The sequence below is a fragment of the Meleagris gallopavo genome, chromosome 2, assembly GCF_905368555.1.
Source record: "Meleagris gallopavo chromosome 2, MGAL_WU_HG_1.1, whole genome shotgun sequence".
Classification (NCBI taxonomy): domain Eukaryota; kingdom Metazoa; phylum Chordata; class Aves; order Galliformes; family Phasianidae; genus Meleagris; species Meleagris gallopavo.
Window position 1 is genome coordinate 36,972,354 of NC_139405.1, and position 20,781 is coordinate 36,993,134.

At 37.9% G+C, this 20,781-nt stretch overlaps 1 protein-coding gene across 3 annotated transcripts in view; it reads left to right on the forward strand.

Annotated features, from left to right (window-relative positions):
* The first annotated feature begins 1,170 nt into the window (after positions 1-1,170).
* The window catches only part of HEATR1 (HEAT repeat containing 1), a 34,177-nt gene continuing 14,566 nt past the window's right edge, over positions 1,171-20,781 (forward strand). For 2 of the 3 annotated variants that reach the window (XM_010706987.4, XM_010706989.4), the window contains exons 1-23: positions 1,171-1,265; positions 1,592-1,771; positions 3,701-3,917; positions 4,847-4,988; positions 5,521-5,622; positions 6,130-6,270; positions 6,637-6,848; positions 7,400-7,533; positions 8,396-8,504; positions 8,870-8,980; positions 9,396-9,513; positions 10,673-10,780; positions 11,187-11,291; positions 12,317-12,405; positions 12,735-12,946; positions 13,207-13,328; positions 14,295-14,492; positions 15,536-15,719; positions 15,878-16,026; positions 17,541-17,733; positions 18,137-18,309; positions 18,842-19,009; positions 19,892-20,134. In XM_010706987.4, coding sequence (XP_010705289.1) covers positions 1,630-1,771; positions 3,701-3,917; positions 4,847-4,988; positions 5,521-5,622; positions 6,130-6,270; positions 6,637-6,848; positions 7,400-7,533; positions 8,396-8,504; positions 8,870-8,980; positions 9,396-9,513; positions 10,673-10,780; positions 11,187-11,291; positions 12,317-12,405; positions 12,735-12,946; positions 13,207-13,328; positions 14,295-14,492; positions 15,536-15,719; positions 15,878-16,026; positions 17,541-17,733; positions 18,137-18,309; positions 18,842-19,009; positions 19,892-20,134 — 3,372 coding nt within the window. In that variant the 5' untranslated portion in view covers positions 1,171-1,265; positions 1,592-1,629. The other variant, XM_010706988.4, reaches the window with a different exon arrangement.

Sequence of the window (20,781 nt, forward strand, 5' to 3'; positions counted from 1 at the left end):
TTGATATAGTTTGATATACTTGCATTCATACATAATACAGTGACTCTAATCTCCTTGCTCCTACGGCCAAGGGATTAGGGACCTCAAGGCCTTACCAACACTGCCGAAGAGCACTGTCTGATCATTTCACAATGAAGTCTAAATACAAAGAGCAACTGCTACATCATTACAGAAGGCAGAAAGAGAACAATAAACGGATAACATCAAGCACGTAAACAGTATTTTGCAAAGCTGAATTTATACCTTTATATATTATTTCTTCTGCATGCTAAATTATCGTCACATAGGGCAGTTTTATCATTTGCTATTTCTGACATTGGTGTACAGTTTCTCAACAATATTTGGAATAATTCTGCACAATTGGTGCTGGAATTGTTGTATTTGGCATAGTTTTGTCCATCTGCTCACATGAAAAATTTTACAGGCTTCTCCTGGACTGCAACAACACACATTCTCTTTCTGGCTTTTACTTCAAGGTGCAAACGCTGCAGCCCTGAACACAAACCAGTAAAGGATAACTTTTTTTTTTTTTTTTTTTTAAATGTTAGGAGCATGTTTTTAACCTGAGGATAACCAAACCTTAGATGATGAGAGTCTGAAGGAAGCTCTGGAATTTCCATCCCCAATGTGCTCCAAACACAAGCAGACAAGCTTCGAGCAACATGCTGCAAACTGGCCTTGCTTTGGGGATAATTAGATGACTTCTCCAGGACTTTCCCAACCCTTATTACTTCGTGGTTCTGCAGCTGGAATCTCATCCACAGCAGCTGCAGTAGCTTTTAAGTCCCTTTTTTCAGGATTCTTAGATTTTCCGCAGTATGAATCACTTCAGATATGCAGAGACCCTGATGTGGGACAACAGAAGTGCTGCACGCCCTGATAGAGTAGCAGATCTCAGCCTAGGGGTTATGCTGGGCTCAGCAGAACACCAGCAGCACTCCATAACAAAAAGCCCTCATCAAGACCTCTCACTCGCTCGCATTTAGTCTTCACACCTCCTCTCACGGCCTGACCCAGCTACGTCCCCAGCCCCACCCATGCACCCCCACACGCGGGCGACCAACGGCCGTCAACAGCAGCAAATAGCCACCCTCACCACCCGGCTCCCAAACAGCTGAGCCCCGCGCATGCTCTGTGCAGCCCTCCCCCACGCGCCGGGAAGGGGAGGGGAAAGGGGGCGTGGCCTCGCAGCCGGAGCTTCCTGTGCCGCTGCGGCGGCTGTTTCCGGGTTAGCGGCGCGCGCAAGACACGTGGGGGTCGGCGAGGTGCGCGGCCGGGTGGGCGCTGGGATTGGGCGTGGGGATGGATCGGGCTGTGTCACCGCCTGTCGCTGCCCCTCTCGTGCTTCTCCTGGTCTGGCTCCGGTTAGCTCCCACCTGGGTGCACCCTTAAGTGGCAGCTGGCAGCGAGGCCTCGGCCGCTGTGGAAGGGGGTGAAAGGAAGGGGGGGGAGGGGTGCGTGTTCCTATGGCCGCTGCGGTCACAAGCCGCTCATGGTGGGCGGTGGGACTCGGGTAAGGGTGGGCTTCAGGAGTTTCTTCGTTGGAGAGAAGTGTGGGATGCTGGCTTTATCTGTTGGTTTCTTTGTGCAGGGTTTCCTTTGAGGTGTGTATCCTCAAAAGGTTAAGCTATGACGTCCCTCGCGGAGCAGCTGAAGCGGCTCGCCCTTCCCCAGAGCGATCCCAGCCTCCTGAACCGCTCTGAGGCAGCCTCGCTGCTGTTCGATTGCAAGGAAGCCGCTGCTATTGACAGGGACACATATTTTGCTATTGGTAAGTTCGGCTCTTCACGTGTCAGGGATTCTAAAAATCATCTATTGATCTAAAAACAGCTGGAGAAGATTAAACAGTAAAGGTGAATTTGATTCAAAAGAGGACAAAACAGGAATTCAGTGCAATACAGCCTGGTCAGCATCACTCCAATCAGTGTGTTCCAATCATGGAACAGGCCGTGTTGGAGCACATTTCTGGACACGTGAAAAGTAAGGTAATTGGGAACAGTCAGCATGGATTTGTTATGTGTAAATCATGCCTCTGGGAGAGGGGAGACCATGCTTTTGTATTCACCCTAAGAACCTGGGTTCTATGAGCAGAAGCCCCTTGGCATGTCCTTCCATCAATACAAAAAGGACATAAAACTTTTAGAGAGTGTCCAGAAGAGGTCTGTGATAGTGGAAGGCAAAGTGTATGAGGAGCAGCTGAAGTCCCTGGGTTTTTCAGCCCAGTGAAGTGGAGACTGGGGAGGAGGTCTGATGGCGGCTGCAGCTCCTCACAGGGAGCGGAGGGGCAGCGCTGAGCTCTGCTCTGTGTGACAGCGACAGGGCCCGAGGGAACGGCATGGAGCTGTGTCAGGGGAGGGCAGTGGGGGCTGGGGACAGGTGCTGCACCAGAGGGTGGTGGGCATGGAACGGGCTGCACAGGGCTGTGGGCACAGCCCGGAGTGCTGGAGCTCAGGGAGCCTCTGGACTTCACTCTCAGAGGGTTTGGATTTTGAGTGGTCTTGTGTGGAGCTGGGAGTTGGGCTCCATGATCTTTGTGGGTCTCTTCCAACCTAGGATATTCTATGATTCTTTGCCTGCCTGCTGTGGATGCCTTCTGAGACAGTGTAACTGTAGGTTTGCAGCAAGGAGGGAGCAGCACGTGTCATATGTTTTGAGGGTTTTTTTGGTTTGTTTTTTTTTTTTTTTTTTGCACTGTCTTCCATAACATTTTTGTGTCAATGCTACGATGTTCCATTCAATTCGGAGGATGGCCAGATGGGTAAAAAACTAGTTGGATGCTCAGATGCAGTTGTAATTAGCAGATTTCACAATCTCTGATCTGATTACTAGGCCTCTAGTCTGTGTTTGACCATCCTCAAGTTAAATAAATAAATGTATCCATATTTTGACTTGGAATTTCCTGTGTTCGGGTTACACCTGTTCCATCCCATTCAAATTTCTTTACGAGGAGGCTTGTTAGGCACATGAACAAGCTCCCTAGAGAAGTGGTCAACGCTCTGTGCCCATCTGTGTTTTTTAGGCATTTGGATAATGTTCTAAATGGTGTTTTAACTTTGAGTTAGCACCAAAGTAGTCAGGTAGTTGGACTCGATGATCTTTGTACGCCCCTTCCAACTGGAATTGTTCTATCCTATCCTTCCATTGTACATCTCTGTGAAGAGTCTGGCTCCATCTTCTTGATAAACTATACTACTCCATTAAGGAGTTGTAGACAGTAGTAAGATTTCCTTTTGGTGGTGTCTTCACAAGGCTGAGCAAACACAGTTCTCGTCATTTGCTTTGCACGTCATTTTTCACACTCAGACATTTTAGTGGTCCTTTACTGGGCTTGTATCTGAATGTCAAAGTTTTGCTCATTTGCTCAACATTGTATCTACTACTCCAGATGCAGTGTCAGAAAAGTGAAATGGAAGGGGCAGTTCAGCTCCTGTAGCATGTTGGCTACATTCTTGCACACACAGCAAGATGCTGTGGGCCTCCATTGTTCAACAAGTACACTGCCGAATGAAAATTTTCTTCATTAGGAAATACTTCAAGTGTAGCAAAAGTTTTAGTCTTATTATTTGATTTGCCTTGTTTTGTATACACCAGCATAGAGGTGTTTTGTATACACCAGCAAAGAGCTTGGATACAATAGTGTGATGATGGACTGTGGTTACAGATGTTGCATTTAAACCGTTCTTCCATTTTTTTTCCACAGGATGCACTGGCTTAGAGGAGTTGATGCAAATCGATCCTTCCTTTGAAGTATTCCAGTCCAGCTTGTTTAGTTCCATGTCCAAAGGCTTGGAACGCAGTGTTCAGACTAAATCAGTTAATCAGCAGCTCAATGAGAATATTTCGTTGTTCCTGATTCACCTGTCCCCTTACTTTATGCTTAAGCCTGCGCAGAAGTGCCTCGAATGGCTCATTCACAGGTAATCCACTGAAAACCCTACATGTCAGTGGATTCGATTTTCAGAAATGCGAGATTTTTTTTTCCTCATAAGAATAATTTTGAATAATTATAACTTAGTTTTCTGGAAGTACAGGTTGAAATGTTATTTGTATTTGTATATACATTAAAAATATAAATACATTTGAGTTTAGTCTGTGTGGAGCCAAATGTTATTCGTTGCCAGTTAGACTTCTGTCATTTGATAAATTTCTGTAAAAATTTTGATACGCCGTTGTAATTTGTATAAAATGTAATTCCTTATTTCTCTGGCAATCAACCAAATTGCACAACTCTAATCCTCTTATAGAGGACCTAGAGAGACGTTTATGTAAAATACTTTGAGATAATGAGCTGTGTAACATAGCAAATTTTCAGTTTAAACTGTGAACTATGAATGATATTATATGTATTGTATTATAACAAGAAGTCATCTTATTTCAAGGTTATTTAAGAAAGTGTGAAGAAAAAGAGCCAAGTACTTTTATGAGGTGTTGTCCTTATTTATATAAATTGACCTATCAAGTTGCAAAGTGTAATGTTTTGTATCATGAAAGAGTGGGTGGTTTCTGTTGGTATAAGATTGAATCACAGTTGAATATATGTACATATAGTGCTGAAATTTGTGCTACATTATTGTAACTTGACTTAATACTAATATTAATACAGAAGAAACTTAGGGACTTAAAATCATGATATGAAGTACTTTCCTTAATGTCTTCCTACATGTATGGACTGAGTGTCTTTTGGGTTCTTGACTGTAGGCAGATTGGATGCCTGAGCCAGTGTGACAGTGTCCTCTCTTGCATAAAAGCAAGTAACCAGATGTTCTGAGAAGTGCATGGCTGGGCCTTTGTTTTGAACTTCCAGTTATTTTTTAACTGTTTATGTATGTGTTTGTTTCTATCTTAGATTTCATATCCACCTCTACAATCAAGATAGTTTGATTGGTTGTGTTCTGCCATATCATGAGACTAAACTATTTGTGAGAGTTATTCAGCTTTTAAACATAAAAAGCCCGACTCATAAATGGCACTGGCTGGATCCAATAAGGGTAAAGTACTTAACAGATGCATTGCTGGGAGAAATGTGCAGAACTTAATTAATAATAAGCTGACTCTTTCTAGATTTAAGAATATGGTCTGCCTGATCATGTGATTAGTTGTAGGACTGTATACTGAAAGATTTAGTTGTAGGAATGGAGCCTGAATGCCTACTTGTTAGTTGTTTTTCTTTAAGTGAAGTTACAGAACGCTTCAATCATAATTACTTTTTCTTTGACAAAGTTAAAGTGTGCTTTTAACGTGTAAGTATTTGCAACTGCTAGGAAGGTATGCAATTACTAAAATGTGTTTATTTGAATATATACTATACGTAATGGTGAATATGTAATGATGATATGCATATAGTGTATCTGTAATTCATAGTCTCTCTTAATGTAGATATAAAAAAAATTCCAGGGAGATGCAATTGAAGGGATGTTAACTTATCTATAGGATTAATTTAATAGAGTTGTATTCACTATTTACTTTGGGCATTTCACTTTACCTTGGAATGTTCTAACTTTATTTTTTCACCCTGGAAAGAAACCTGGTGTCCCTCTGGCAAGAGGTACTCTCATTACACACTGCTACAAAGACCTGGATTTCATGGATTTCATCTGCAGACTGGTGGCAAAATCTGTGAAGGTTGTTCTTTTATTCTAGAACAATGCTTGTGTGTTGTCACTTGACTTTTTCCATCTTCGTGTTAGTATTATGATGTTTATTAATATTTGGTATATTGAATACTTTTAAAAAGTCATTTGCAATCTGAAAAATTATCATTGGCTATATAGATTATACTTTACAGAAATTCTTATGAGGAATTGGCCAAGAATCAGTGATTCATGGCAGCATTTTGGCTGTCCAGTTCACAGTCATGAGCACTACACAAAGTAAATGGTCTAGGTTACCTTTTTATGATCAAGTATAATAGCTGAAGAAAAGCATCCATATCTTTCTACCTTCTCTGCAACAGGGAGCAGTTACCTTTGGCCAAGTTTACTGCTAGGGAGAAGTGATGCCTTCAGTTATTGCAGCAGGAGCTGTTAGAATTTATGTGCTGAAGTTCTGAGATCTTGGGCATTTTTGGGAAGCTGTATGTGTCTTTCCACTTTTCTTGGTGTCTCAATAACTAATTCTTCTATGTTCCAGGTCTTTTCAGAATGTGATAGCAACTCTGCTCAGCTGAGAGTTCTTCTTGCATTTTATGCCTCCACCATTGTTTCAGCTCTTGGAGCTGCAGAGAAGATAACGGACCGTATAGTCTCCATGCTGCTCCCCTACATCCAAAAGGTACCCAAAGTTTTGTTTTCCTTCCTGTGTGATAAAGTGTACTGCGTTCTGCTAACAAATTTTCTGCTGCTAACATTCAAGATGGTTTGAAACATTAGGTAGGTGAAGTTCCTTGTCTAATCATGCTTTCTCACAGCCCAGATAAGCACTTCTAAGGACTCTTATGTATCTCTCTTCCTTTATGTTTAAGCCCTGCACAACACCTTTTTTGTCTTGAAAGTTAAGTTTATAGTTACTTAAAACATGGAGAAGAAGGTAGTGTAGTTCCATAGATGTAAGGATGAGAAGGAATTGTACGTTAATATACTTTTTTAATAAAAGTGTGCATGTCAGACACAGTACATCTTCGTTTTTCTCTTTTCCAAGGGCTTGAAGTCCTCTATACAGGATTATAGAGCTGCAACATATATGATAATATGCCAGATGACAGTAAAAGTGACAGTGGATTCCTCCTTGGTGCATTCCTTGATGTTACAGATAAGCAAGACATTATCTAAAGTGCCCTCATTAGCCAGGGAAGGGGTTGCTTGCCTGAACCTACTTCTGCAAACTCAGAAAGGAGACGGTCTTGGGAAAAAGTAAGTCTACATCAATTGAAATTCCCCATTTGAAAGCTGAGGTTGCACTTCAGCTTTTCATCTTACTCATTAAAGGGATGCTTCCGTGTCAGAAATGTTAGTAGTTGATGTGTCCAAAGTTTTGGAGGTGTATTTGGTTCTTCAAAAATGTTTATGGTCACTACAGCTAAAGAGTCTTAGTGGTCCAAGATTGTCATTGTTTGGTCTCTCTCCTGCCACTTCCAGGATTGCTGTCAGTGTGCAAAATTTAAGCCTGTCAGTAAGGTTTTCATTAAAGTGGGAATCGTGGAAGTTGATGCTAGCATAATAACGTCAGCACAAGTTTGGGGTTATTTAAAGAAAAAAGAAATTCTGTCCGTTCTGTGGAAGGCATTTACTTCAAGTGCAAGGGCTGCTCTGAAAGTGAAACCCTTACAATCTTTTCAGCATTTATTTACAATGATGCTGTTACCTGATTCTAAGAACCAAATCCTCAGGAATGGTTTGAAGGTGCTGATAAGCCAGATAACCATGCGTTTGTTTCCCTCCCACCTCCCCATTCTGTTGTGCAGGCCATTTAATTATCTCTGCAAGAATCCAGAACTGGTAACACTTCTGCAAGGCCTTTCAGAAGGCTATGATATCTCTCCTCTTCTGCGTTACTTGTTGCCTCACTTTATCTGCAGCATCGTGAAAAGTGATGCAGGTAAGTTAGCATGTGTATTTACAGTTCCACCAAGTCTCACAGAAAGATAAATAGCTGTTCTGAATGTTGTAGCTACATCATTTTTCTTTTGTTTCTGCTTCTAAAACTGCACCAGCACATGTGAAGGTGTTGCTGAGCTTTTATGTGTGGGTGTTGCCTGTTTTTCCAGGTCTTACAGTAGATGCTGTTTTAGGTATTGTTTTAACTGTGACTATTGTTCTATCTTTGACTTAGATGTTCATTTTCAGTATTCAGAAGTAACTTAATTTTGATGTTCTGAATTTCTGACTGTTAGAGGTAGTGTACCACAAAATCCATGTTTTGAATCCTCTGCATAGATCATTTTTAGATAGATTACAAGTGCTCTGTATGTAATTCAAATGATGAAGTTGTTTGTTTGCCCAGTAAATTAAATGTGCCTGGAAATGTTCCTGGACAATGAAGCTGATTAGTGTGCAGTAGCCTGTGTCTGTGCTACTAAGTCTACTTGTTTTGTTAACTGTTGTAACTGCCAAATTGTGTTTGGAAAGGCTTTTTAGTTGAAAAGCACTAAACTTTAGTTAACGACAAGGGAAGCTCAAACAAGTTGATGGCATAGATTGTGGTAACAGAACTGAAATATTCCATAGCATACCTGAGCTTATTGGTAGCAATAGAGCTGTTGGCATTTTAGTGAAATTGGTGGAAAACATTGCTAGTAGCTCCCAGAGAGTTAGTGCAAGTAATCAGTGGACCTTGTGGTTTTAAACTGTGTGCTTGGTTCACCAGGTGATATTGCCTATACAAGCGATTTGTTTTAGTTAGTATGAGAAGGTTGTGTTCAAACTGTTGTTCATCATCTATGATTACTCATTGTTCTTAGAGGAACAAGAAGATTCTGAGGAGAGAGAAGATCATATTTATATCAAACATCTTGAAGGTATTCTTCAGAGTATACCACTGGAAAAGGATTTAGATCACCTTTTGGCTTCGTAAGTTAACTTAGATTGATTTTTTTTAATTTTTATTTTTTTCCCTGGAGTACGACAGTCATTTCTGGTTTAATAACAACTCTCTTTTAGAGTCATGTTCTTGTACGTACACGTTTAACTCCAAGCTCAGATTTCGAAACTGATAATCTGAATGATAACTGGAAAATAGTAATCCAAACGATCCATGTTTTTACCATGCTTTTAGCACTTGTAGGAATATAGAACAGAGTGAAACTTCAGGCCAGGAGCAAATCTGTACTTCCAATATGTAATGCATATTGATTGTTACCTGTTTAACATTGTGTTTTTAGTGAAAACTGCCATGTCTGAAAAATAATGACTTTTTCTTTTATTTGTTATTTTAGCAAGTTTCTTGAAGAGTTTGTCTCCTATGGTACAGAGATTGAATCTAATCCCACCAAAATGGCTGCAATCAGTCAAAAGCTGCTTCCTCTTATCAGACTTCTTGAGAGAAAGTAAGCTCAATTTTCCTATGAAAGACCTACAGCTTGTAGATTAGTAATGTCAACTACAATCTTAGCTTATTGGGTGTTGTAAATACTATATTCTTGCCTAAAAAATGTGGTAAAAACAACAGACTCTTGATCATTGTTTAAATTTTATTTTACTGATATGTCCTTACATGTTTTATCATCAGTGCCATACCTTCTGGCTCATTATTTTTATTTCTGGTCATTATTTACACAGTGGGCTGCATATCATCTATCTAAGTTACGACACAATGATTGATTGCCTTCACAAAGTTTCCTAAATGGTTTGTAAAAGTGCATGTGCATTCATTTTCCTTGCATTTCTAGGCATTTCTATTAAAAAAATACATGCTCTTCTGTAATGCCCTGTGGAAAACATTTGGAATTTTGTCTTTGACAGGTATCCCAAAGCCTTAGACTCTGTGTTGGAGGAGCATCTGGAAAGTGCTATGGATCAGGCAAACCAAAATATTTTTCACCAGTTTATTTCTCTTTCATTAAGCTGTGGCAAATACAAGGTAGGTAGAAGTATAATTCCTCATCCTACCTCTTACTTTGTTATACTGTCAGAACAGTGATGTCGTGGCAAAGTTCTAATCTCTCTTCCTCTTTTTAAACTCCATCTCTGCCATTCCCACAAATGCCCATGACCTTCCTTAAGTGGGGGAAGGTTGTTGATTTAAAAAATGTGATAAAACCAAAAGCTGTTGGATTTTTTTTAAATCCATGTTCATCATGAACAGTCATGAGTATTGGCTTTTTTCATGTTTAAAATTTATATATTTCCACCTGCCTATTATAATTAACTTTTTTTTCCTTATAAATATAGCCATTACGTATGGTGTATTTGCTGATGTTGATAAGATGGTGGTGCCCAGCAAGGTCTCATCATACTTAAAGATTTTGTCAATGTCATCCATGTCTTCCTGAGAGGGTGACAACTTCACCGCATGTGAGAGAACACGGCTAGACCCATTTGTTGCCTTGATTTTATGAATGCTTGTATTAAGTAACAAAAAAGAATGAAGTATCTACAGAATGCTTCCTGTGCCATTTCTGAAGAGTAATTGAAACTCAAACTAACAGAGAGTAACTACGAGTGCAACAGATTTGTTTAAGTAATTTGAGTTATTTTGTATCACTAAAAGATGGTTAGCATTGTGAACATTGTTTCTAATGATTGAAAGAGTGAAGTCACTTTGGGAAAGAAGTGCTTAGTGTATTTTTTTTGCGCTGATTTTCTGAACTCACAGTTTGTCACGGAGTACCACTTGGATTAAGCAAAGAAACAAGGCACACAGAATTAAGGCATATGGCTCTCTTCAGGCCTTTTAAGTTTGTGAGATAAGGGCAGGCAATTATACTGGCGGGGTTGCCTTTTTTAACAGTTTCTATCTGTGGTCTGTCACACTGACATTGTCGTGGAGCTTTCTCAGAATCCTTAGATAAGAGTAACGTTTTTCTAGGACAAAAAGGTATTTCTGGTTTACTGTACTATTCAGGTTGCATTCCAAAAACTGTCTTCCAAAGTGAGGAAGACCAAATTTGAAGCAGTTATACGACATCATTGTTCTGAAGTTTTTTTGGTCAGGTTCTCTTCCAAAAAATTGCAGAAAGAATTTCCTCCATTATCCTGACTTACACTGTAAGTATTTTTAACTGAAATCTGTGTTTCAGTTTCTGGAAGACTCTGACACTTCGCTTCTGCTTAGTTTGAATCATCCTCAGCCAGCTGTGCGAGTCCTGGCTCTTCAGCATTTGAAAGATGTTATTGAAACATCAAAGGTTTGTGTCACAATTCTCTCACTTAGAGAACTTATTTAGCATATAAAATATAACATCTAAAAGCTGTTTGCCAGAAGTACTGGTTAAAGACCACTGATATGTTAGACCATTCAGGTGTTATCCTGACATGATATTTTTGGAAGGCTTCTGGTAGCATTTTCCTTTGTTCTGTAGTCTGTATGTAGTTCTCATTTATTAAGCTGCTTGAAGATTGAGATAAAATCTAAGTCAATGTTACTTTTATTTTTCTTCTTTTTGTTGAAATTTAGTCTCTCAGTTATGTGTGATTCAATCTAAACATTACTACTTCTCTTGCTCTACAATTCCAGTACTTCATTAAAAGCCAATTCCAATAATTCATTAAATTGTGCTAATGTATTTTTTTCTTGGCTCTTCTTTCCTTTAGTTTCTTCAGGAAGGCTTTGATCAGTCATTCATAGAAGAAGCAATTTTTGGGCGCCTCAAGGATGACAACAGAGATGTTGTCATGTCTGCTTTCAGTGCTTTGGAGGTGTGTGTATTTCTTTTGATAAGTTAGGTGATATTTTAGCAGCTTCCAAATATGTGTCTGGAATGTATTCTTTGTAATTGTCCTTTTATTTGTCTTTTTGGTGTATGGCTTTTGTCTTTTATTGCTCTTCTTGTACTCCTGTCTTTGGTATATGGCTTTTTTAACAAGATGAAGCAGCGCAGACTTGGGAGGCTATTGTTTACTTTGTTACACATACTCATCTCCTGCAGTTTTCTGCATTCTCATCTTTCTCAAAGTTTGTAGTTAGCCTGGATTTATATGTTTCCTTATGTAGCTATTAAAGTATATTTGAATCTTTAATTATGAAGTGTGCCTCCTGTATCTCTGTAAAAATGCAAGCCATGTCAAGTGACTTTCGTATGGAAAATGATGCAATGACGAGTCATTGCGCTAGTGAGAAATATTCAGCTGAGTTTTTCCATATGGGAGTCATTTGGTCAGTTGATATTAGCTCAGTACTGAGCGCCAGCTCAGGTTCACTGGATAGGACTCTGGTATGCATTGTAGTGATTGTTTCCAACAAGGGTAACGGTCTGTCTTTATTGCTTCTACTAGAAGTAATGGGACATATTATTAGCAGTAGTATAATTGGTCTTTTGTGTTCATTCATCCTTACTAAAATATAGGAATAGAAGTGAGTGGTTATGTTTAAACTTGAATATCTTTTATTAATGCATCTTATATTTTTGTCATAAAGATAAGATGTAAAGTAAAAGCAGTTCTTATTCAGAGTCCTTTGCTTGTTTCTTTGTTTATCAGTTTCACCTAACATTTCTGCATTTAATAAATTCTCCGTACTTTAGCATATCCAGAGGCCATACTGGGCAGCCTTATACTTTACTTTACCCCGATTATATTTTTATTACACGATCATCAATAGGAGTTTCATTAGAGATGTTTGATCTGTGTTTCTACTTGGTATAGCAGTTACGTCATCCACTGTGAACAATAAACTATTTTTCATTTTATTATACTTACATTTCTTTTTCTTGATTACCTTCCAGATTTTCAGGAAACAAGTAAATCCAGAAGTAGTGGTTTCAAGCCTTCTGAGCATCTTCCAGAGAGCTGATCTTTCAAAGGATGGAAAGTGGTACATTTCTGTCTTTTTTCAGGCTATTTTCTCTCTGTATAAATTAAATAGAAAAGTAACTGCAAAGAATGCTTAAAATAATTTCTACTTTAAGTACTTTTTTTTAATGCTTTATCTGTGCTGAATTATAATAGAATTTTTCACTTGTATATTGTTTCCAGTGAGTTCCTTGTTTATTCTCACTGCTAATTGCATTCTGAAAAAAAAAAAAAAAAAAAAAAAAAAAAGAAAAACAACATCAGAAACATTGTGGAAAATGGTGAATAAAACAAAGAAGTGTAGTAGACATGCCGGAAAAATGGCTTATCAACATCACTTTTTTCTCTTAGGTATAAGGTTCTGGAGAGAGCAATACAAATTTTAGTCAAAGAGGAGATTTTAAAAGAGAAGAAAGAACTACTGGATGAGGCAGTAATGCAGTTGTTACCCTTTATGGTGATCACTAATGCAAATTCAAAATCTTCAGAATGGAAAATGGCCATTTGTTTATCAGAATCTGATCTCTGCTCCTTACACCCTTTACTGAAAGACTGGCCAGAAGGTAATGTATTCAATGTAACTAATCTGATGAAAAAAGAATTGTGACAATTTATTACTTATTGAACCTGAATGCATATTGAGGGAGATTGGCTGTTGTTAACAGGCTGTCATACTTGGATTGTGATTAGAGTTCTTAAAAAGCTCATTTAAAAAATGAAGTTGTATAGTATTTTTCTGACTAATTCTTATTATTGAGCTATCAGTGATTTAATACGTGATTTGTATACCTGTGTTCTATGATTTGTTTTTCTTATGGAGTAGTTCTTCAGGAGGCAATTAAATCTAGCAAGTCTGCGGAACTGGTTGGAGTGGTCAACAAGAAGATGATTCTGCTGTTTTCTAAAAACATGACTTCAGGGGACTCTTCCTTACTATTGCAAATGGTATGGTTTTTCTAACCTGAGTTTCTAGGTGGTCACTATAGTAGAACAGATGTGGTGTAGAAGAATTTTCGAGCTTCTAGGGAGATACATGTATATTGCGTAACAAACTCCAGTACACTCTAGATAAAACACGTTTCTGTCTTAACATAAGGAAAAGAAGAAATGAAGCTATTATCTATTTGGACAAATTATTTTTGTAATTAAATTTGGTTCATTTTTTTTTTTTTCCTGGAAAAAAACAAATCTAGATAACTAACAAGTTTACCTGTGGGTAGAAGTACACACAAATACACGTCCATTCCCAGGTTCCAAAGAATACCATTACAGCAGACAGTAATTTGTAACAGCAATTTATTTAGGCTTGCAAATTGAACATGCCATAAAGTTGTTGCAACTCTGCACCTCCGGGAAGCCAACTTTGACCTCTTCAAGGACCTACTTGCAGGTATCCCATGGGCTAGAGCATCAGAAGGTAAGGGAGTCCAAGAAAGTTGACTGACATTCAAGTACTGCTCCTTCCAAAGTGCTTTCAAGGCTGGTGCATCCTAAGAGTAAGAAATCACGCAAAGGTGGAGACTCACATGGATGAGCAAGGAGCTCATAAAAAAACTCAGATGAAAGAACCAAGTCTAAGGAATGTGGAAAAGAGGTCCAGCCACTTGGGAGGAATATAGGAACATTGTCAGGGTATGAAGGGATGTGATGAGAAAGACTAAGACCCAGTTGGAATTAAATCAGGGAGGTCAGTGACAAGAAAGGCTACTTTAAGTATGTCAGTAGTAAAAGGAAGGCTAGGAAAAATGTGGGTGCACTGCTGTATGAGGTGGGTGCCTCAGTAATGGAGAACACTCAAGGGAACCTTCTTTAGATCCTTTCCAACCTCTGATTCTGTGATTCTGTGAAAGTCATAGTGAAGTCATGCTGTCTTACTGACTCATTGTTTTTTCCTCCCCTCCCATTTGCAAGGTTGATGATCTGATACTTGTTGCTGAAATGGAATCTGACAGTGTGAGACAGAAAGTAACTGCACATGTAATTGGTTCCATGCTTGTTCAATGCTGCTGCAATTTACCGATGAAGGAAAACTATTTTTCAGTGGCTCTCAGGGTCTTTCATTTCTTAGATGAAAAAATACGAAACCTCAGAGCTTGTCATCCTGAAGAGGTAAGATGTAAACAGTTTGGAGAAAGCATTTTCTTAGTAGCAGAGGAAATGTATTAGATCTTAAGAACATAAAATTCAGAAACCTTGAGAAGGACTGAAAGTCTTGCCTTCATTTATTTTCAAAGCAAAGTCTTTCATTTGGCGGCATTAATAGAAGCTGCCATTAAGAGTTGCTGTTACATTTTACCACACCAGTGAGTCCTTGTTTTAAAAAAAAAAAAAAAAATACATATATAATATGTATATGTGTGTGTGTGAAGAGCTCTTGCCTTATGCTCCACCAAATGGTTCAGTGCATCAGTGCTGTGAGCTTGGCACCAAGTCAGGACCGTTTTTTCCAGCTACCTTGTGGTATTATGTGGTATCATTATTCAGCTTAGGAATGCAAGTTTTTTTTAGTTGTTGAGTGAAGTGTTTGGTGTCTTGATATGGGAAGGAAGGAAATACAGCAGAATATGAAAAAGAGCTTATATTAATTACAGCTTCATGCACATCCTTGGAGAAACAGTATTTGTGCATCTTTCACCTGTCTTTGTTTTTATTAATATTTCCCAGCAGGTTTGTTGCTGATGTTGTTTTAAAATACTGAAACAGTTTGTTCTTTTTTGTCTGTATAAGAAACCCACTTGAGCAGGGCCATATTTCTTAGTGTACACCTCCCCTGCATACATCATGTAGCAATACATGGTAATTAGCTTTTCTTACCTCAAATGATTCCCAAGCAGACCTAGATGTAAGAATGAAACTGGATATCTGCAGAATGCTGTAGCTCCCAGTGTCTTTGAACAGATATTTTGTGGAGAGTTATATTTTCACCCTTTTGTTATCTTGCTTGTGTACACTCTTAGTCATGGTATTAAGAGCAGATACAGGTTTTAAAACTGCAGATGCAAATTTAAATCTAAAGTCAGAAATGTAATTCAGTTCTTAAGAATATCCATTTTGAATGTAGAAGTGAAATATTGCTGGACATTGGTGCTAAATTCTATTTTCTGTTGGATGAGAGTGTGACAGTGTCCATTTAAATAAATTTTCATTCACAGGAAACTCCCTCAAATTGGTCTGTTGAAGCAATACAGGAAAGTTTGGTGCCAGTGGGCTTATTAACTATGTATATAGAAAAGCTCAATAGTGACCGAAGTGTTGATGCGGAGGAGTCAGCTTTATTTGTGTTTTTATTGAGAAGCTTCATTAATGACCTAAAACCTCCTCCATCCTTTCCAAAAGGTAAGCATTAAGGTTTTGACAGTCATCTTTTAAACATCAGTTTGAAATGAGTATGAAATCTGTTGATGCATTGTCTTATTTTAACTCTTTATTTCCTCATTGTTCCTGAAGTTGTTATATGCACTCACTGTAACAGAGTTATAACCTATGTTTTTTAGAAGAAACTTGGTGGAATCCTGAATCTCTAAATCAAGATTGCAAGGACTACCTGCACCTCCTTTTGGGGCTATTTGACCTACTTGTTTGTGGAGCTAGTGAGGGGAGAGATGCTTTTCAGTACAGAGCGTTGATGAATCTCTTATTCAAGGTATTACTTTTAGATTTATTTTCTTAGTTATTGTTCTGAGTTGTTATGCAGAGTATTTTGCAAATATTACACAGTAACAGATAATTTTAAAGAAAAGTGAGAAAATTGAGAATTGATCATGCAGTGCTGCTTGTGGCATGCTAGTGCTGTGAGCAAATTAGAGTCCTAAGCTTCAGGATTGAATGTACTAAAAAACTAGAGTAAAAAAACAATGGACAAACTGGGGCAAAGGTGAATACATAATACTGATTTGCTTCAGTGCAAACTTAAGTTTGAGTTAGAGCTTCTGGTCCTGCCAAGCAGTTGTTCTTTCAGATTTGCTAGCTTTTAAAACACAAAAATTAAATGGAGGACTTTCAGAAGCTTTTGAAGAAGAGAGATGAGTAAAGAAGATGGGAGAAGAGACTCCACAGAATTTAAGGAATGGATTTAGTAATGTCCTTGCAGTGTAATGAAGGCCACAGCTGCAGTAATAATTTGCTTCTTTCACTTCTGGAGTAGTGCTGACCTCTGATTTTGAGTGTGTTTAATTTGAAAAGGTCAAGAAAATTATTTTTTCCTGCTGCAGAGTAGTTACTATAAGTAGAAGCTAGATTTTGGTGAAATCCTGGGAAGGACAATAGGGAAGAGTATGTCAAAGGCTGTATCGCTTTGTTCCAGTAAGCTCTGTTCAGTCTGCTGGATGCTGAGTGGGCACTCCTGTTCAATGAATGGAGACCTTTGAGGAGTCCAGAGGGCAGTCTTCAGACAGGAAGAGTATTAGCTGTTGTCAGACTACGTAGTAAACGAGAACTGTAAATTCACTTGGGATACTGCTTCAAAATCAGAAGTTATCCTCATTGAGCTTTGATAGAATGGTCCTAAAGTGGAGCTGGAATAATTGGATGTGGATTCAGTGTGAAAAACTGAATCAAATCTTCTGGGGCAGCTACCTACTGAAGAGGTTGGGGGAAGGAGGCAGGTGTGCTCTGGCTTGTATCTGAGAAGGTCAGCAATGCATGTATGATTTGGGGTTTATTTTGGCTCTATAAAAACACTTAGACGGAAAACCCAGAAAAAATTCTAAGAATAACATTTAGTGTGAATATTCAATAGAGACAACTGTGCCACACAAGGAGGATAAACTGTCAGTCCTTAAATACTGGCTTATGGATTTCTGAAAATCATTTTATATGACAGATGAAAAAGCCAGGAGCTACTTCCTTAGAGCATTTGCAATATAAATGTTTCTGCTGTTCGAAAGAGAAGATCAAAAGTTCTTAATTTTGGTTTATTTTTCACACAAAAAATCTCGCTTACTTAACACATTATACAAATGTTCTTGTGGATGTGGTTTTAGTCTGCAATGAGAAGGAAAAATATACTATATTTATATACCTGACTCTTTAATTTTATTTCTTTGCACTCCTTTGATTTAGATGGTTTACTGGATGTTTTGAATAATATTAGGTCAAATAAATTAAAGCTTTCAAACAAATGCTCTTCTTTTTTTCTCTTTTCCCATTACATTTAAGGTGCATCTAAATGATTCAGAAGTTCTCTTCAAATTCCTTTCCGTTTTATGGACTTACAGCTTTAGCCTTTCAAATCATCTGAATTATGAAGTAAATGCAATGCTACAGACTCGAGCTCTGTATATTGGCTATGCAATGCTTGTTTCTCAGACTTACCAAAAGAAGAAACAACTGTTATCACTATCATCTCCAGGTAAGTAAGATGGTGTATCTCTCTGATCTTAAGTCTTAATCATAGTATTTTTAAATTTCATGTCATTTTTCTGTATTTTATACCATGAAGGGTATTTTTAAATCTTTAAGGTGTTAAAGACACAAGATCATATGCTGAAGAAGTCAGTTACAGCACCTTACTTTCTGTTTAGAAAAAGGATGTCAGTCAGTAGCAATACATGAATTCTGTGAGCTTAAACATGAATATAAGAGGTGTGGTGAAGGAGTTCAGAACTATGCTGTCTTCTTGTAGTCTAGAGGTTTATAGTGAAGACAACTCTTTTAATTCCAAAGTAGTATCAGTGCCTCTTCAGAGACAGTTAAATAAAATTCTGATCATGCAATTCTCTTATCTTTTCCTCCTTTCTTCTCTCTTTTTGCAGTAGTGATATCTCTGCTAATTAATTTGGGTAGTCCTGTGAGTGAAGTTCGAAGGGCTGCTCTCAATTGCTTCCATTCCTTGAGCAGTATGAAAGAGTCTCTATTTCATCCTATTCTTCAGCATCTGGGGCAAAAGACAGAGGAGATCATATCTGACCCTACGTATATAACACAGGTATTTTTGCTAATAAGGTGTGCATTGGTACAAGTTTTGTCTGTGGCTGTGAGCTTCCATTTTTTCCAGAGGAAATCAAGTTAACTGGAAATGTTCATTGTTTCTGTCAAGTTGCCAGTTTTGAAGGAATATGATTTTTGCAGATGGTTTAGACAGTGGGCTACCAAGAGAAATGGAAAAAGACTGTGTATGTCAGCCAAATTCGCATAGAAGGAAAAATAAAAAGCAGTGGATTTCACTTGGATGAATGAGAATTGATATAGCCACTAGCATTGCAAAAAAGGAAATGTAGCAAGAGCTTTGACGTGTTTCTTATTTGTTTATCTTAAAGGACTATAAAAATATTCAAATAATGTGTCGCATACAGAAAATTGAGAATATCAGTCAAGAGATGATAACCTGTGGTTTATTTAGAGATGAATAATTCAGTTTGTATCTGAATTGTGTTATTACAAAAGCATTGAATAAATGTTGTTTTGAGGCATTTTTATGGCAGGGAGATTACCTAATTTTCACTTTGTTACTGAACTAGATTATGGCAATCCTCTTTGAGGAACTTCAGACACAACCAAAACAGAAATCCCAGAAGAAAAAACTGTCCGAAGCCTTGGAAAGCATAGTTGATTGTGTACAAAACCCTACTGGCCCATCATATGTTGCAAAAAACTTAATGAAAATTCTTCATGAAGTCCATGGTGAGGTGAGCGCAGCCTTGATAGTTTCACACTTCTTTTGTCATTATTGTATCTAACTGAAACGCAGAAGAATCATTTAATTTAATTCAAATTTCATGTAATAGCAATGCTGTTAAATAACTTTATAATTTATAGATTATTAGGCATTAAACTGGCACTCCGATAATAGGCAGTAGTGCTGCAAAGTATGATTTAATAAACAAAATATTTTCATGCTCTATCCAGGAATGCATGGGATGCAGTATTTTGTGTTGGAGTTGTTAAGAAAGCTCCTTTGAAGTTACTGAAAACACCTGTTTCAGAAGAAGGTTGTTCCAGAAGGAATTGATTATCTAAGTTAGATATCAGTGAATGTAGAGTTTTCTATACAGAATTGCAACATAGGAAGTACTGTTTATTTAATTCTATTAGTACTTATTAACTTAATTGTATCCAGTATATTCAGAATTCCTCTTCTCTAAGTGCTGGAATATATGAGTTTACTGTTCAAGAAAATGAATGGAATTACGAATTTTTACATTCTATTCAGTTGTCTTTTTCTTGAAGGGATAGTACACTGCATAGAGATGAGTGTTCCTCCCCCAGTTCTGAGTTTACAGGAGACAGTAGTCATAAACTGCTTTTAAAAATGCCCTCAGTTCTTCAAAAGCATGAAATGTACTGCAAAGGTGTAACAGCAAAGGAGCGATTGAGGAAATATACCTGGTAACCTGACTACAAGACATATATTTTTCCTCTTTAATAGCTGTTGAATAAAATAGAATATATAATGTCTGGTGTTACAGGAAGCAGATGTTGCAGTAAAATGAAGCTGTGCTATTGGAAGTTTGTTAAAGGAAGAATGCATTAAAAACCAAACTATTCTTACAAGTCTCCTCTGTTTGCAGATGATTCTCACTCATCTTCTGCCTGCCCTAGACCGGTTGCTTGAGAAGGTCTTGAAGGAACCTGAGACAGTGTTGAAAGATGAAGTTGTTCTCCTGCACCTCATGCTTGGAAAGTTTAATGAACACTCAGCAGCTCTCTTGTGCAAGAATCAGCAGAGTCTGGATTTATTTATCAAAAGTCTACATTCTGCCACAAAAATCTATGAAGAAGTTCCACCTTTCCAGATCACAGCACTTGGGCAGGTCTGGCTTTCTGAAAGATTTTTAATTTATTTTTGTGCCTAAAGAAAATAGTAGTGTTTAGAATTGGATTTTATAAGAACACTGTGTTAAGGAGTCTATATCTTTTGACCTGTCTTTGTTTCATTACAAGTTTACGAAGCGTCCATCGTATCCTTGAAACAGCTAAACAGGCTGCAAAGCTATTAAATTTTCTGGAAGGAGATGTTGCTGCTGGCTTCATTTGTGTACTTGGACAAGTAGAGTTGAAATATTGTTGTATTTGCATCAATGTGAATGCCTATATGATTGCCTGCAGATGCTGGTGTTCGTGCTCCTTTGGCTAATTTTTGCCAGTGGTATAGGAACTTCCTGCTTTTTCTCTGATTTAAGAAAAAAAAAAATGTCAAGAGAAAATATAATAGTTAAGAAAGTCTTATTTGAAGGACATCTACAGATTCAGACCTTCCGTCTGTAATACTACCCTATATTTTAAGAAATAGATGCCAGGCAACAGCAGTTTACTCCCTCCATTAGACGAAGCATTTAAGAAAATTCAAGGAACAAATATATTCTGGTATTTCAGAAACATGTTTTAATTTAAGGATTTTTTTATGTATACAAATAAATAGCTAATAAGTAAATCTGTAGTGTGATAGGTGCATCATAAT